Here is a 19,501-nt window from a genome sequence, read left to right as displayed (position 1 = left end):
AAGGATTAAGAGTGGAATGGTGACAAATTTTGAAGCACTACAGTCCATGAATAAAGCCTTGCAATCAGGAGGTATCTCAAAGAAGAAAGAGGTAGGTCCTGTGATGGTAGCCCAAGGTCCAAAGTCTCCTCTCACATACCAAAACACCTCCACCCACATACCAGCCTTCACCCGCGAGATACCAACAACCTGCTACCACCTACTACGCCTATAACACTCAACCCGCATATTATAACTCACCACCACTCGCCCGCGAAAATTACCAAAAACCAAGACCAAGCTTCGACCGTAGACCACCCAGATAATACATGCCAATTACTGAACCCATAGACCAACTGTATGAAAGACTGAAGGCTGCTGGTTATGTCACTCCCATTCCCGCCGTTGCTATGGAAAACTATTCTCAATGGATTAACCCAAACAAGACATGTTCCTATCACTCAGGCATGAAGCGCCATACCATTGATGAGTGCCGCACGCTGAAGAACAAGATTCAGACATTTATCGACACTAAAGTCATACAGGCAAAGAAAGCTACACCAAATGTTCGTAACAATCCTCTCCTGGATCACAGAGGTGAGGGAGTAAATGTGATAGAGGCTGACGAGGAATGGGACCCGAAGGGGTCAATTGGACTCATTCGGGAGGGGGATAATCCTAGAACATCTCTAGTCACCCTCACACTCGTTATGGTACAAATCCAAGCACCGCTTGAAGTTGAGGTAACCGCACCAGCACCGTTTGAAGTGAAGGTAGCCACACCCTTCACTGTAATGGTAGCTCTCACGCCATCTTACAAGTCTGATGCTATACCATGGGATTATGTTGCGAAAGCAAGGAGCAAAGGAAAAGCAAAAATGGAGGAAACAGATGTGACACAAGGCATGACTAGAACTAGAAGAATTTATACACCTGAGCATTTGGGAGGAACAAGCAAGGAAGCTGCATCTAATCTGCCTGTTGTTGAGACAGGCCCTGATGACCTTTGGAGAAAAGTACAAGCGAGAGAATACTCTGTGGCTGACCATTTGAACAAAACTCCCGCTCAGATATCTATCTTGTCACTACTACAAAACTTTGAGACACACAGGAATACCTTGATAAAAGTGCTGAGTGAAGCTTATGTACCCACCAACATCACTAGTGGGGAGATGGCCAACATGGTCGGACATGTACTGGAAAGTCACAAAATTACCTTTCATGAAGACGAGTTGCCACCAGAGGGACTAAGTCACAACAGGGCACTACACATCACAGTGCAATTTGAGGACAAGTTCATAGCCAGGGTCCTGATACATGGGTTCAAGTCTCATATGTGCCCATTAACTACTCTGAAGAGACTAGGTAAAGGCATGTACAAGATACGAGCGAGAAGCATGAATGTGAAGAAGTTTGATGGATCTCAAAGAGCCATCAACAGAGAAATCAACCTCAGCCTACAGATGGGTCCTACCTGGTTTGATGTTGAGTTCCAAGTGCTGGATATATATGCTACCTATAACTTATTGTTGGGGCAGCCCTGGATACATGCCGCTGGGGTAGTGGCTTCGCTTCTACTCTGCATCAAGCTGTGAAATTTGAATGGATCCATCAGGAGGTAATCATCCATGGAGATGGAAGTAATCCCATCTACACCAATCAGACCATTCCAGTCATCGAGAACAGGAAGAAGATGGGCGGAGAAACATACCATCGCATCGAGCGCGTCAACGCAATTGAAAAGGACAAATGGTGGAGCAACAAGATAGAAAGGATACTGGTATGGATAGGGTATGAACCTGGAAAATTTCTCGGCAAAAACCTCTAGGGGATCACCAAACCAGTGCAACCGAAGCATCATGGTACAACTTTCGGGCTTGGGTATGAATATGCATAGCAATAGTACTAGGAATTGTCGCCACCATAGCGTGGTCCTTATTATCCGCTGGAACAACTGGTACCATATTAGCACCAAACATTTCATCAAGCTGACATGAAGTAGGAGTCTGAGGAATATGAAGCCTTAGCTGGCATAAGGAAGCTGTTTCTAGATGACGAAGAAATGGGTTGCAGTGCGATAGTTGAGGAGGACGAGGAGGAAGACCTTACTATTCAGACCGTTGAAAAGGGAGTTGTTCTCAAGAACTGGACTGCTGCACCATCCCGGGCCCGTCGAGTTCCTGGGTAGCTAGGCAATTTGACATCAATGGTTTTAAAAAATAGTTTGAGCATCTAAGACATTTTCAGTATTTTGTTTTGAACGTATTTTGTTTTGAAATAATTGCTCGAGTCATCGAGTTGTACTTGTTGACATTTTCAAGATTTTAATAATGCATTGCTATTTTGCGTATTTATTATTATTCTTTACATTTTATCTTTAAAGCATTATTATTACCTATACTGATGAACCAACGACTGTGACATGTAATGAGACAACGCAATATAAGGATAGTGATTTGGAGGATGATATAATACCTGAGGAGATCGTCAGAGAAGTGGAGAACTTTGAAAACAATCCTAAGTCAAATTTGGACGAAACTGAGACAGTCAATTTCGGGGATTCTGAAACGATCAAGGAAACACGCGTAAGCATTCACCTGTCATCGTCAGAGAAGGAAGAGTATGTCAGATTCCTAAAAAGAGTATGAAGATATCTTTGCATGGTCATACGGCGATATGACTGGTTTGAGCACATCCATAGTGGCTCACAATCTACCTACCAATCCCATGTGTCCACCGGTAAAGCAAAAGCTCAGAAAATTCAAGCTGGATATGAGTTTGAAGATAAAAGACGAGGCCACCAAGAAAATCAAATGCGGGGTTTTTAGGGTGGTTGCCGACTTGGTTGGCCAACATCGTGCCGCTTCTAAAGAAAGATAGAAAAGTTAGAGTATGTGTTGATTACTGAGATTTAAACAGGGCGACTCCCAAAGATGATTTCCCTTTGCCCAATATACACATACTGATCGACAACTGTGCCAAACATGAACTCCAGTCCTTTGTGGATAGGTTCGCAGGGTATCATCAGATCTGGATGGATGAGGAGGATGCCGAAAAGATAGCCTTTATAACAACATGGGGAATGTACTGCTATGAAATAATGCCGTTTGGTTTGAAGAATGCTGGAACCACCTACACGAGAGCCATGACAACCATTTTCCACGACATGATACATAAGGAAATAGAGGTGTATGCAGATGACATCATCATCAAATCCAAAAGAAGCACAGATCACATAGCAGACTTGAGGAAATTATTTGATCGGCTACGAAGGTACAATCTGAAATTGAATCCTGCAAAGTGCGCCTTCGGAGTCCCTACTGGAAAATTATTAGGATTCATCGTCAGTAGCCGAGGGATTGAATTAGACCCGTCAAAGGTCAAATCTCCAGGACTTGACACTTTCGAATAACAAGAAAGATGTGATGAGCTTTTTAGGGCGTCTCAACTACATCAGCCGCTTCATAGCACAATCAACCGTGATATGTGAGCCGATATTCAGGATGTTGAAAAAGATGCTGCAGCAGGATGGACTGAAGAATGCCAGAAAGACTTCGACAAAATTAAGGAGTATTTATCTAAACCACATGTTCTAGTCCCACCAGAACCAGGAAGACCTCTGTTGCTTTACTTGCCCGTTTTGGACGGGGCTTTCGGTTGTGTTCTGGGATAATATGATGAGACTGAAAGAAAGGAGCAGGCAATATATTATCTGAGCAAGAAATTCACACCTTACGAAGCCCGACACTCTTTGCTGGAGCGCACCTGCTACGCTTTGACATGGATAGCTCAAAAGTTGGGGCATTATTTCTGTGCATACACCACATATCTCATATCAAGGATGGACCCGCTGAAATACATCTTCCAGAAACCCATGCCTACGGGTAAGTTAGCAAAGTGGCAGATATTGCTGAGTGAGTTCGACATAGTCTATGTAACTCAGAAGGCAGTCAAAGGGCAAGCATTGGCAGATCATCTGGCAGAAAATCCCGTAGAAGAAAAATACGAACCATTGAAAACGTATTTTCTCGATGAGGAGGTATCATGTGTAAGAGAAGATATCACCGAAGCATATGATGGTTAGAGAATGCTCTTCGATGGAGCTGCAAACTTCAAAGGAGTGGGTGTCAGAGCTGTCTTAGTATCAGAAACCGGCCAACACTATCCGGTATCCGCAAAACTCAGATTTCCATGCACCAACAATATGGCAGAATATGAGGCTTGTATCTTGGGGCTCTGGTTGGCCATTGACATGAATGTTCATGAATTGCTGGTGATTGGAGATTCCGACCATTTGGTTCATCATGTTCTAGGAGAGTAGGCTACAAAGAACACTAAAATACTGCCATATTTGCACTGTATGCAAGAGCTGATCAAGAGGTTCACAAAGATAGAGTTCAAACATGTTCCAGGGATTCAGAACGAGTTTGCAGATGCATTGGCCACTTTATCCTCCATGGTACAACACCCCAAAAAGAATTTCATCGATCTTATCCCAATAGGAATTCATAAGCAGCCAGCTTATTGTGCTAATGTTAAAGAAGAAAGTGATCGAAATCCATGGTTCCATGATATCAAGGAATACTTGAAAAAGGGAGAATATCCGGAGTACGCAACTCATACTCAGAAGCGCACAGTATGAAGGTTAGCCAACCATTTCTTTCAAAGCGGAGGAATTCTATATCGAAGGACTCCAGACCTGGGATTATTACGGTGTGTCGACGCCAAGGAAGCATCCAGGTTACTCGAGGAAATACATGCCGGAACCTACGGACCGCACATGAATGGCTTTGTCTTAGAATGGAAAATACTAAGAGCAGGGTATTTCTGGATGACTATGGAAACAGACTGCATCAAGTATGTTCAGAAGTGTCACCAATGCCAGATACATGCTGATATGATACGAGTACCACCCAATGAACTCAATGCAACAAGTGCACCCTGGCCTTTCTCCGCTTGGGGTATGGATGTCATTGGTCTAATCGAACCCGCTACATCAAATGGGCATAGGTTCATTCTGGTGGCCATAGACTATTTCACAAGATGGGTCGAGGCAGCATCATACAAAGCTGTAACTAAGAATGTCGTTGCAGATTTTGTTTGGGATCACATTGTTTGTCGGTTCGGAGTGCCACAGTCAATCATCACCAACAATGCCGCCTATCTCAACAGTGACCTAATGAAAGCCATGTGTGAAACTTTCAAGATCAAGCATAGGATTTCCACAGCATACAAGATGCAAATGAACGGAATTGTAGAAACCGCCAACAAGAACATCAAGAGGATACTAAGGAAAATGGTAGATAATTACAAACAATGGCACGAGAAGCTACCATTCGCTCTGCTCGGGTATCGTACCACGGTTCGCACATCAACTGGGGAAACTCCCTACCTATTGGTTTATGGTACTAAAGCAGTTATTCCTGCCGAAGTGGAGATCCCTTCTTTAAGAATTATGAAAAAAGCTGAGCTCAGCGATGCAGAATGGATGCAGAGCCGGTACGAGCAACTAGTTCTGATTGATGGAAAAATAATGAATGCAGTATGTCTCGGTCAAATCTACCAGAACATAATGGTAAGAGCTTTCAACAAAAAGGTCAGAACAAGTCAATTCACCCCGGGGCAATTGGTGCTAAAGCGGATCTTCCCACATCAGGATGAAGCCAAGGGGAAGTTCTCACCCAACTAGCAAGGTCCCTACATGGTTCATCGAGTACTAACAGGAGGAGCACTTATACTTGCAAAAATGGACGGATAGATTTGGCGAAAACCTATCAACTCAGACTCAGTCAAGAGATACTTGTTTAGGATTGTTTACATTTCTTCACTTGATGTAACTAAACTACGCAAAACCTGATTCCCATTTAAGAGGGGATACGTAGGCAGCCTTGTGGTTTCGGTCACATCTTAATAAAATCTTCATTTTCCCCATGATCGGAAATTGGGGCAAGGTTTGCAAGTTCAGCCAACATTGTTATATGTGGAACAACAAAAAAGTATTGCATTTAAACTGGGGCATATTTTGAGGGGGACCCTCAAAATTCTAAGGCAAGGAGGTTGCAATGTCTCTAAATGTGTCATAGTCACCAGTTCATCTAAATTATTTGATATCACGTACTGCAATACATTTCAAACAACTATATTTTTGCAAATAATTTGTCAAATGCATATACATTTTTCGAAAACTTTGTTTCTATGACAGCCAGACGTTACCCAGGGTAACTCAAACCGGATCTCGAGACGAGAGTAAAGGCAAAGCAAGGAGTCAAGAGCACGAACCAACCATCCCCCGCAAACTCACAATTTTTTTTTGAATGCGGACGAAAGGAATATAGCGAGGGTATTCGAAAATACATACACACAGCAAAGTCACTATCTTTATAATGACAAGTTACCAAACGCAAACACATCCAGCTAAGAAATACTTCACTCTCTCTCATTGCTTTTCTTGTATAAGGTTAAGCATTGCCTTCCCTTGCCTGAGACTAAGCATTGTCTCCTATTTTTGCATGAGGCTAAGCATTGCCTCCCTAATTGCATAAGTCTAAGAACTGCCTTTTCCTGCATGAGACTAAGCATTGTCTCCCATTTTTGCATGAGGCTAAGCATCGCCTCCCTAATTGCATAAGGCTAAGCACTACCTTTCCCTATATGAGACTAAGCGTTGTCTCCTCTTCTTGCATAAGGCTAAGCACTGCCTCCCTAATTGCATAAGGCTAAGCACTGCCTTTCCTTGCATGAAGCTAAGCATTGCCTCCCTAATTGCATAAGGCTAAGCACTGCCTTTCCCTGCATGAGACAAAGAATTGTCTCCTCTTATTGCATGAGGCTAAGCACTACCTCCCTAATTGCATAAGGCTAAGCACGCCTTTCCTTGCATGAGGCTAAGCACTGCCTCCCTAATTGTATAAGGCTAGGCACTGCCTTTCCCTACATGAGACTAAGCATTGTCTCCTCTTCTTGCATTAGGCTAAGCATTGTCCCCTGATTCCATAAGGCTAAGCACTGCCTTTCCCCGCACGAGACTAAGCATTGTCTCCCGTTCTTGCGTAAGGCTAAGCATTGCCTTTTCCTCGCATAAGATTAAATACTCTCTCCACTACACTACATAAATCCTAGCACTATCCCTTTGTTCACCTAGGGCTAAGCACTGCCCTCATTCCGCAATAATGGGCAGTGTGCTATGCATTTTTGTGCTATGTGCTATGCATAAGCATATTTTCGCAATAATGGGCAGTGTGCTATCAACAACTGCCCTATTTACACAATTTTGCAATAATGGCCTATGTGCTATGCATAAGCATATTTTCTCACATTATTTATGCCAAATAGCATTTTTATATTTTTATAATGTTAAGTTATTATTTTTCAATCATTTTATTGCACAAGTAATATTTTATTGTCTACTAATTATTTTATAAATTATTTTTTTAACAATTTTCGTTTATTTAATTTATAGCCCAATACAAGGCTAATTCAGGACCAAAATAGGCAGCCCAGATACCCTAAAACCCTTGGCCCAATTCAATTTAGCCCTAACCAAACAACCCTATTTAAAATGATCCGGTCGGGACCCGTTCCATGACCCGCCCCGTTTCTCCTCTTATCCTAGCCGTTGATCCCAAATGATCAACGACCCACAACCTTCCCCCTTATTTTATTACCCAAAGCCCAGAAAACCTATCCCATTCCCCTTAACCCGCCGCCCCTAAACACTCTCAACCTCCCTTTCTCTCTTCTGAAGAACCCTAGCCGCCTCCCCTTAACTCCCTCTCCTAATCCTATTGATAATGAGATTCGACCATTATTTGCTTACCATATTTGGATCCCTTTGGTACTGGTCACACGTTTATGGCATTACTTAGGTATTTGCCAATTTTGGCAAATACCACCTCTATATCGGACGAGAATCAACTCAATCTTGAAGATTTGGACAATATCCCGCCCATATACACAAAGAGAAACTGGATTCTTCATATCAGTTGGCTGATTTTGAGTTTAAAACCCTAAGTAGGGTTTGGAGTTTGATATTTTTCCTTTCCTGTTACTCCACTGACTTGCATGTGAGATTTTACCTTTTTCATCCATATTTACTTGATTTCTTTCCTTATTTTATGTTTAATCGGTTATTTCCCTTGTTTTTCCATTCAATTTCAACACTATATAAACCCCTCCCTAATTCCCCTCAAGAACTAGAAGTTATCACTGCTATTACACTCTATACTCGCTCACCTTCTCTGAAATATTCGGCTCTTTGGCTGGCTGAAAGCCAAGGCCATAGTATTATCAACCTCCATCAGTGAAAGCACTGCTCGTGGCCCTTACGAGGCTCTTGTGAACTCTGAAGCATCGAAGACCTGGGGTTCTTGCTACTAAGCTCTTTACTATTGTTTTGCACGTATAATTTTGCAACCGGTTAGTGCTTTTAACCCTTGCAATGTTAATTTTCTTTCTTTCCTTCTGCGTCCCTATATGTGTTTTAATTCAATGAGCGTGATTTAGTTGTGAATCCCTGATATTGCACTATTATGATAATGCTCAATACTCCTTTGTCATTCTATGATAGTCGAATGCATTTTACATGAGATAGTTTACTGCTTGGTTCTTGGTTTGTGTTAGGCTAGTATGTGTTCTTCACTATGGCCTGCACTTCCATGTTAATTCTTGTTTTCTTGTGGAATCAGTTCTGTACCTCTAGCATCCTAATACGTTTCAGTTTTGAGCTTCAATGCATGCCTATTTTAATATGAATCTGACTGTTGTGACTATATGTTGTTAATATGAATACGTTTCACTCTATGACCGTTCAGATATTTGTTCATTGATATATCCATAACATTTCAAATTCACATTCATGACTTCATATAAATTCTTCCGATACTATCCTACCCAAAAGAACCCTTTCCAAAACATACGATCATTCTTATAACAACTCCATCGGTTTCGTTCACCGTTGGATCTAGAACTACACACGGCTTGATTCCCATAACCCCAGGGATATGTAGGCAACTCAGGAACAAGGGTTCGGCCCCATTTTTCAAATCACATCATTCCTCATTCAATTCAGCCAAAATTGGTCATCATTTTCTTTACCTGACATATCTTTCATCATTCTCGGGTAAAGAGGGGCAGCTGTTGATACCCAATTTAGCCCTCATATTTTCCTAATAGTATATATAATTGAAAAACATCAGTTTGCATCATTATCTAGTTTACAAATCTATACAAGCATTTCTCTACAATTTTCTATAATTTTTAGAGCATTAAAATTAATTTTCTTGCATTTAAATTACATATATATCTAGTAATTATCCCTTTAAATTATTTATGATGAATTAATCATCCAAAATTACTATTTTACATCCCACATATGTTTCATAATATTTTCACTACATTTCGTATACTTATGTTTGTATTTTTAAGCTATTTACCTATTTTTGCAATAGTAGCCTACATTTATACATAAATGCTCTTTATTCATATTATTTGTGTCAAAATAACATTTTATATTTTTATAATGCCAAATCATTATTTTAGATTATTTTTGTGCATAAAAATATTTTTTATTTATTTACTAATCATTTTTATAAATTATTTTGATAAATTATGTGTATTTAAAAGGCGAGCATAAATTATGTGTATTTAAAAGGCTGGCCCAAACTTTGAGCCAATTTTCGGACCAAAATGGCCCACCACCTTAGCCCAATAAACCACAAGCACAAACTAGGCAACCCTTCTACCCAACCCGGTCGGTACCCATTTGAACGATCCGCCTAGCTCTCCCTTTCTATCTTGACCGTTGATCTCAAATGATCAACGACCCCTAATAAACTAAGCCTTTCTCTTATAATCTGACACCTAACCCTAGAGACCCATTGTCTCTGCCCAGCTGCTCTCAAACGCTCCTGCCCCACTAGAAACCCTAATCGTCGCCCTCTCCAAATCTTCCCCTAATATCGTCAACAATGGGATTCTCCCATTATTTACTTACCATATTAGTGTTCCTCCACTACTGGGTGTTTCTCCATGGTATCACTTAGTACTTGCCTAAATATGGCATACTTTTTCTCAGAATCTAGCCGTTCAACTTCAATCGCCTATATCTGGACGATATCTCGTCCATATGGATCATGGCCAGGATATGTTGGGTCGATTAGCCAAGATCTCCGGCCAATCTCCGATTTTTGTCAACTAGGGTTTACCCGATTTCTCTCCTAAATTGATTTTTGAACTGATTTTGCATGCTTTCTTTCCTTATTGATTTATTTTATTTCCTTGTTTGTTCGTTCAATTTCTATCACTATATAAGCCCCTCCCCATTCCCTTTTGGGACAGACCTTAATCGCTATATTTTCACTAAAAATCGGAGCTTTGTTCTGTTATTCCCTCATTCTCATGTTCTGTACTTTGTTTTTTGCCGGCTAAAAGCCAAGGCCACTGAGATTCTTTTATTCAACCTTCTCTTGGTGCGAGCATTGCCGAGGTTCCTTTGAAGTTCTTGGGAACTTTGACGCATTAAGATTCTGGTTCTTGTGGAATTTTGTTCTTTATTGTTGTCCGTTTTAACTAGTAAGTCATTTGACCTTTGTAATTTCGTTCTTATGTGTTTATGATTAGCACATTCCTACTTCTGAAATCCATGGCTTAATGTGTTTTTGGGCTACTCTTGTGTGCAACTCTGTTAGATTTACAGTCCTTTTAAGTCTCTTTAGCATTTAATTTCACCCAATGTTGCAAGTTATGAAACATGCTTGTGCTTAATTCGAATAATTCAGATTCTCTTAAGTCCGTTTAGCCAGTGTGTTCTGAGCTACTTCTGTGTGTGACCTTGTCAGCTTTACACTTGTTTGAACCTCTTTAGTATTTAATTTTACCTAAAAACTGTCAATTTGAATGTGCTTCATCTGAATAATTTGGACTTGCTTTAGTTAATTAGTCTATTGTGTCAATACCTGAATGCCTACATTTAATATTTGACATGAGTTTACTTTCCCACTCTGTTCTGAATCTCTATAAGGATAATCTTGCATATGTAATGTATGCTAATCTGTATTAAGACCTTTTCTATCAACCATCACTGGCTCCCTTGTTAATAAGTCCCTCAGCATGTCTTTGGCTCACTTGATTCACTATCCCTTCAGTAGTAATTGTCATAATCTGTGTTTCCTTACGATGCCTGATGCTGTTCTGTTTCCTGATGTGAGTTAACATGGTTGTCTTATGATACTAGGATGTATACTTAGCATAATTTGGGCCTTTTAGGTTTTAACTTATTTGGTATTATGCACCTGTGTAGGAAAATCTCTGTCAATCCTGCATATGTGTTTCTCGCCTAACTCTTTCAATATGATTCTGCCTATGTGTTGTTTTGCTAAGTGTTGAACTTGCTTCTAAGTTTTCATGTACCTGCTCCTAAGTCTTGTGCCCTGCTTGATTAGCTGCTCTGTGTCCTCAACTTTGCTATGTCTACTTTAAGCTATAAGTGTATTTCCTCAACTTCTGTCCCTTGACCATTGCCCACTCTCTCATTTAATACCTATGCTATTCTGAACCTATTATTCTGGGCCGGCTGAAAGCCAAGGCTACCAAGACTCTTACTACTGACCTCCCTAGTGTGAGCACTGCTCGGGGTCCATTTGAGACCCTTGTGAACTCTGACACATTAGGATTTGGGTCCTTTAGCCACTCCCTTTACTATTGAAACGTGATTTGTCTTTGACACTCAATTCTTTCTTCCTACCGTCTATTGAATATGTAAATTGGCTGGTCAATCCATGGTTGTCTGATCAGGCTTATGTGCTTCTATGGATTCTGGGTTGTGCTGATGAATATGGTTCGTGGGTATGCTGCGTGAGAGTTGTTAAAGGCCCAGGCAATGCTGGGTGTTTCCCTTTTGGGCCTACTACGGGCCTACTGTCATTATTTGTATAATACTTGTAATCATATTCATTACTGGGCCTGTAATAACTTTGTAATAAACAATTGGGGTATTAATAAAATGGGGAATGGGTAGATTCTGATATTTGCATACAAGGGTAGAAAAACATGCCCATAAGATTCAATGATTTACTTGCTATATATGCCATTCAATGTGCACTGTAGAAATCATGTCATTAGGAGAAGCACTCACAACACTATGCATCTACAGGCAAAACATGAGTTCAAGTGCTTCAAATCATTTCTACTGCTACGTGTTACTAGAAAACCTGCCTATAGGAAACAAATACCACTGAATTTTCTTTCAATTCGCATCGCCATAGCATATCCACTAGAAATCATGCCTATAGGATTTTGATTATCCCATTTGCTATGGTATCATAATGCTCACTCATAAAACATGTCTATAGGGTGTTAAGCATAATAAAATTAGTTCCAAGCGCTAATCGTTAGAGATCCTGCCTATATGGTATAACTACTCGCTCTAAATTGTTAATTTTGAATTTCTCAAATGCTGTTTATTATTTAGTTATGCCACTGTAAGAATGCATGAGTAGTTCTGGGCTTTTCCCAATAGATTTCACTGTCCCTTATCGCGTAAATCACTTAGACATAGCATCTATAGGTTTAATAACTGGAAACATGTAATCTCAATAATCAGCATGTAACAACTATATCATCTTGTCTATGAGCAGCACTTTGCATCTGAAACTGCCTGTATGTTTTAATTCAAAGTCACATGGAAATCATGTCTATAGGGCTTAAGGGTCTTAATTCTGAAACTGCATAAACTGAACACTTGTTTCGCGTGCATTAGTTGCTTAAGTGTGGAGGCTAACTTGAGCCCTTAACTTCCCATATCTGAAGTCCAATATGCTTTATATGTCGCCTAGTTTTATCATTTTTAGCAGCCTAAGTAAAGTCCAGAACCACCCAAATAGAGGTTCAATCCCTCCTAAACTATAGGCATGGGGCGGTAGTGCACGCATAGGGTACGACTTAGAATTGAATTATAATGCATTTAGGTAAACAACTTTAACATAGTAATCGGGTAGCAGGAGATGATAGTCTGTGCCCGTTGAATAATATGAGTAACTCCCTACCTCAACGGAGTTACAAAGTATTATTTATGTTGCACGGGTGATCCTTTAGGCTAAAAAACATAGGATCCCCCCCTCCATCTTTTATATGTTGCTATTAAATCTAAATAGTTGTATCCCTATATTCGTACTAAGATCTGTACTATTCGTGTTGTAATGAAATTCTTTGACTTTATATTCCCTTTGTTTATTTGATCACTTAGCCTAATTGTAATCCACATAATCTTAAGTTCAGTCAGGACCCACAGTTGTGGACCTTGAAGAGTGCCTAACACCTTCTCTTTGAGGTAATTTGAGCCCTTACCCGATCTTTGGTGGCGTTGACTAGTCAAAAAGAGTTATCTGCATAATAGGTGACATAACGCACCTCAAAAACCGTTACGTGGTGACTCTTCTCCATTTAATACTCTATCTCCTATCCAAAGGAGTTGTGACGACGTCGAAACCCGCTTTCGCGAGAAAATGGGGAGCGACATGTGTTGCATTGTGTAATCCTGTATGTTGAACCTATAATCTTAGAAAAACCTGATTTCCCTACCTCTTTCAAAAAAATGTTTTCTGCCTAATATGCTAAGTGTTTGAACTTGTGATATCAACCACGTTCATTGAGTTTTGTTGATTCTCTTTGCATGTATGTTCTTTGTTTAACCACCCCTATTATGTCTGCTTCTAAAATATAAGTGAACCTCTTCAAGTTCTATCATTTGATCACTGATCTCTCACTCTCATTTGTTACCTACACTATTCTTAATCTACCACCCTTGGCCGGCTGAAAGCCAAGGCCATCAAAACTCTCTCTATTGACCTCCCTAGTGTGAGCACTGCTCGGGGTCCATTTGAGACTCTTGTGAACGCTGACACACTAAGAATTGGGGTCTTTTGGTCATTCTCTTTACTATTTGGACTTGAGCTATCTTTGACACTCTGTTTCTTTCTATCTGCTGAATCTGCCAAACAAGATTGTTTAAGTGACTTTTGTGTAATTCAATATCTAGGTCCTATGGTCAATTTGTGACTGTTTGATTTGCCTTGAGTTCTTTAATGGATTTTGAGCTGTGCTGATGGGCATAGTCCCCTGTTTGGATCTGGGCATGCTATTTGCGAAGAAAGAGTTTGTTGAGGGCCTAGACAATAATTGGTAGCCCCTTTGGGCCTGCTGTTAGCCTACTATTATTTGTTGTGTAATATTTGTACTTATATTTATCATATGGTCTGTCATAATTTTGTAATAAACAATTGGGGTGTTAGTGAAATCGGGGAAACGGGCATACACTCATGTTTGCATGAAAGGGTAGAAAACATGCCTATAGGGTTCGTATGATCTACTTGTTGTCTTATCCAACCTATCGTATATGCTATTCGATTTCCATGTACACTAGTAGAAGTCATGCCATTAGGGAAATCACACACTCACACAACTTGTTCACTATCAAAGCATGAGCTTAAGTACTTCATCTGTTCCCCATATCTACTGCTATATGTTACTAGACAGCATGCCTATAGGATTACTAATGCCCATCTAGAAATCATGCCTATAGGACTTTAACTGGTTAATTTGCTATTGTTATTCTTATCATATTGCCTACCTAGAAAGCATGCCCATAGGGGTTAAGTATTAAAAATCAGTTTCAATTGTCAATTGTTAGAAATCCTACCTATAGGGTATTATCACTCGCTAAAAATGGTTTATGAAATTAACCCTGTTAATTCTGGACATTTAGACACTGTTTCATTGCTTAACCAGGCCACTATTAGAAATCATGCCTACAGGACAATGTCACCTTTCTAAGACGTGTGTCTATAAATTCAGCGCTAATAGCGCTAAGCTACAAACAGTTTACTGCCTCCTCGCCTAAGTCACTAAGAGCAATAACGTCGAATATACGATGCTGGAATTCAGAGTCATATAGAAACCATGTCTATAGGGTTTAATGAATTCAATTTGCCTCAATTCTGAGACTGCTTATTCATAATACTGAATCTGCTGGCGTGCAATCGTTGTCTAAATGTGGAGGATAACTTGAGGTTTTAACTGCCTTTATATGAAGTCCTACTGGTTTTGTATGTCGCCTAGTTTTATCATTTTTAGTAGCCTAAGTAAAGTCCAGAACCACCCAAATAGAGGTCCAATCCCTCCTGAACTATAGGCATGGGGCGGTAGTGTACGCATAGGATACGACTTAGAATTGAATTATAACGCATTTAGGTAAACAACTTTAACATAGTAATCGGGTAGCAGGAGATGATAGTTTGTGCCCGCTGAATAATATGAGTAACTCCCTACCTCAAGGGAGTTGCGAAGTATTATTTATGTTGCACGGGGTGATTCTTTAGGCTAAAAAACTTAGGACCCCCCCCCCCTTCTTCTTTATACATTTAGTAATCGAATACAGACCGTTATAGTTATATCCTTGTAATCCTTATTTCTCATTGTGTTACAATAGAATTCTTTGACCCTTATTCTCTTGTTTATCTTGCTTAATTATAATCCACATAGTCTTACGTTCGGCCGGGACCCACAGTTGTGGACCTCGAAGAGTGCCTAACACCTTTTCTTTGAGGTAATTTGAGCCCTACCCGATCTTTGGTGGCGCTGACTAGTCAAACAGAATTATCTGCATAATAGGTGCCATAACGCACCTTCAAACCGTTAGGTGGCGACTCCTCTTCTTGTAACACTCTATCTCCCATCCAAAAGAGTTTTGACAATGTCGAAATCCGCTTTCGCAAGAGAATGGGGCACAACACCGTTGACATTCATCACATGGTTTCACTAGATCACTTGCATCCTTGTAGAGAGTGGGCCAATAGAAACCGTAACTTAGCACTTTGGTCACCGTTCTAGCTCTACCATGGTGACCACCATATGGCAAAGAATGACAAGCCCCAAGTATTTCACTTTGCTCCTCCTCCGGTACATATTGTATAATCACTCCATCCGTGCATAATCGGAAAAGGTACGGTTCATCCCAATAATAGTCTTGACAATCCGGTTTTAGCTTCTTCCTTTGCTTTGAAGAGAACTCATCCGAGATGATACCACTCACAAGGAAATTTGCTAGATCCGTGAACCATGGAACCTTCTTCATTGAAATAGACAAAAGTTGCTCATCGGGGAAGGAGTCATTGATTTCAAGGCCATCATGCGGCCTCCCCTCCTCCTCCAAACGAGACAAGTGGTCCGCCACTTGGTTTCACTTCCTTTTCGATCTTGGATATCAATATCAAAATCTTGCAAAAAAAGCATCCATCTCGTCAATCGGGTTTTTGAATCTTTCTTGCTCATAAGATAATGAAGTGCCGCATGATCCGTGTGGACAATTACTTTTGCACCCATCAAGTACAGGCAGAACTTCTCAATAACAAACACATTGGTAAGGAGTTCTTTTTTTGTAACTGTATAGTTGACTTGGGCACTATTGATGGTCTTATTAACATAGTAGACCGGATGAAAAATCTTGTTGATGCATGTTCCCAAAATAGCCCCAACCGTTATATCACTTGCATCGCACATGAGCTCAAAAGAAACACTCCAATTTGGAGCGGTGATAATGGGAAAAGTAGTCAACTTGAACTTTTGCAATTCAAAAGCTTTCATGTAATCATCATTGAAATGGAACTTAGCATCTTTCTCCAAAAGCTTTCACAACGGGTTCACCACTTTAGAGAAATCCTTGATGAAACGCCGGTAAAACCCCGTGTGGCGTAAGAAACTCCGCACGCCCTTCATTGATGTTGGAGATGGAAGTTTAGAAATCACCTCAATCTTTGCCTTGTCGACTTCAGTACCATTCTTTGAGATCTTGTGGCCAAGGACAATGCCTTCCTCGACCATGAAATGACATTTCTCCCAATTTAGCACCAAATTTGTTTCTTCACATCTTGCCAACACTTTATCCAAGTTTTTGAGACAATCATCAAAAGAATCCCCGACCACCGAGAAGTCATCCATGAAGACTTCAAGGTAATCCTCTACCATGTCCGTAAAGATCGCCATCATACACCTTTGAAAAGTTATCGGTGCATTGCACAACCCAAATGGCATCCACATGAAAGCGAAAGTACCATAAGGACATGTAAAGGTAGTTTTCTCTTGATCCTGCGGAGCACTAAAAATTTTGTTGTAGCCGAAATACCCATCAAGGAAACAATAAAAAGCACGACCAGCCAATCTATCAAGCATTTGATCTAGGAAGGGAAGTGGAAAATGGTCCTTCCTTGTGACTGTGTTGAGTTTACGTTAGTCTATACACACTCTCAACCCGGTGACCGTTCTTGTAGGAATCAAATCATTCTTATCATTGGTGACCACCTTCATGCCCCCCTTCTTTGGGACACATTGAATCGGCAAAGTCCACGAACTATCGGAAAGGGGGTAGATAACCCCAGCATCCAACCACTTGATGATCTCCTTTTTGACAACCTCTTGAACGACTTCATTAAGTCTCATTTGATGTTCAATAGATGGTTTGGCACCTTCCTCCAAATTAATCTTGTCCATGTAAAATGCTGGTCATATTGCCCGAATATCTGCCATTGTCCATCCAATAGCCTTCTTCCTCTTTTGTAGCATCGCCTATGTAGATTCTACCTGCATGTAGTCAAACAAGAGGAAAGAATAGCCGGTAAAGTAGAATAAGGGCCAAGAAATTCCTACCGAAGATGTGGAGGCAATGGCTTCAACTCCAAGATAGGAGGCTCTTCAATTGAAGGCTTTGTAGGAGGAGTTGTCCTATTTTCAAGATCCAAGGACAATTTGTGGGGTTCATAAGTGTACGAACCCATTCCTTGTAAAGAGTTCACACACTCCACGAAGCCATCCATCTCGTCATCATCCAAGTTGAGCAAGACGGACTCCAATGTATCATCAACATTCATCACAGCACTTGTTTCAGCTACAATCACATCGGTCACCAAATCCACCAAAGAACACACCTCATTGCTGTTGGGTTGCCTCATGGACTTACAAACATGGGAAACCACTTTTTCATCACCAAATTGGAAGGTAGGTTCTCCGGCTTCAACATCAACTAGAGCCTTCCCCGTAGCAAGGAAAGGTCTACCAAGAATAATCGACACCTCATAGTCAACCTCACAGTCAAGAATGACAAAATCCGCCGAGAGAATAAATTTATCAACACGAACCAACACATCCTCAATCACTCCAAAGGGTCTCTTCATGGTACATTCGACAATTTGTAATCTCATAGATGTGGGTCTTGGTTGCCCAATTCCCAAAATCTTGAAAACTAAATAGGGTATCAAATTGATACTTGCCCCAAGATCACAAAGAGCTTTAGCAAACTCAGCACTTCCAATGGTACAAGGGATAGTGAAAGCACCGAGATCTTCCATTTAGGAGCCATTGAATGTAAAATTGCACTCACTTGATGAGTAACTTTGATAGTTCCAATATTCATCGACCGCTTCTTTGTCACCAAAATCCTTCATGAACATTGCGTAACCGGGCATTTTCTTCAAAGCTTCAACCAATGGTACATTAATCGAGAGACTCTTCATCATGTCAATGAACTTTTTGAATTGATTCTCTCCATTTTGCTTGGCAAGACTTTGAGGATATGGAAGGGGAGGCTTAGGCAATGGTGCCTTAGCCTTTTACACTACCGGTTCCGGTATGTCAATAACGTGATCCCTAGGCAGGTTCACATTGATGTTCTAAATGTCAATACCACATAAGAGGGGGGAGGGGGTGATTTGTGTGGTACCCAATTTTCGCTCTAGAAGAACCTGGTTCTTCTAGGTGTTCTAACTACTACTGTTTGCGGAATAATAAGTACATAAAATAAAGAACACAGAGATTTTTACGTGGAAAACACCTGGCTCAAAAGGTGAAAAAACCACGGCCTACTACTCAGTAGGATTTTCCCAAACTTCCACTAATATCACTAAGCCAAAACAGCATTTACAAAAACTCTTTGTAAACCTAAGGATTAACTCTAATCCCGTTGTATCACACAGCCTCAACTGTTGCGACAACTTCAAGTTAGCTTATAACTTGAACACTCTAAGTACCCAATACAATTGCTTCTATGAAAGCCGAAAGGTACAACTTTAAACCACCTACTACAATTGAACTAGAAGAAAAGAAAGACACAATGGAATTTGTTCTTCTATCTCGTTCAAGTAGCTTCAGGAGTGCACACACAAATCTCACATAAATTGCTTGCAAAATCGCCTTGCTCTTTTGCTCACAATTTAGTTTAACTTCTGCGTTTGTGCAATACATGTAAAAGAGAACAATCACTATCTTTTAATAGGTTAGTAATCAGAGTTTGATTGGAACTGAATTGCTGATCTTCTATAGTAGTTGAGTCCTTGAAGATCTCAAACTCTAACACTATCTTTATCCGGATTGTGCTCTTTTCATATAAGGAGACTTTCTCCCCTTATCCAATATGCAACCTTTTCGATCAGATCAGGAGATATTGCTGCTTAATCAGTAGGACTTATCTCCTTCACGTGCA

General features: G+C 40.4%; 1 protein-coding gene across 1 annotated transcript; it reads left to right on the top strand.

Annotated features, from left to right (window-relative positions):
- Positions 1-308: 308 nt before the first annotated feature.
- Positions 309-1,574, top strand: LOC109242530. The gene is made up of 2 exons (XM_019409383.1): positions 309-1,060; positions 1,145-1,574. The coding sequence occupies exons 1-2, from the start codon at positions 309-311 to the stop codon at positions 1,572-1,574; spliced, it is 1,182 nt and encodes a 393-aa protein (XP_019264928.1).
- The last annotated feature ends 17,927 nt before the right edge of the window (positions 1,575-19,501 follow it).

This window comes from Nicotiana attenuata, unplaced genomic scaffold, assembly GCF_001879085.1.
Source record: "Nicotiana attenuata strain UT unplaced genomic scaffold, NIATTr2, whole genome shotgun sequence".
NCBI classification, from domain to species: domain Eukaryota; kingdom Viridiplantae; phylum Streptophyta; class Magnoliopsida; order Solanales; family Solanaceae; genus Nicotiana; species Nicotiana attenuata.
The sequence above is the reverse complement of the archived record's forward strand: the minus strand, read 5'-3'. Positions and strand labels throughout refer to the sequence as shown.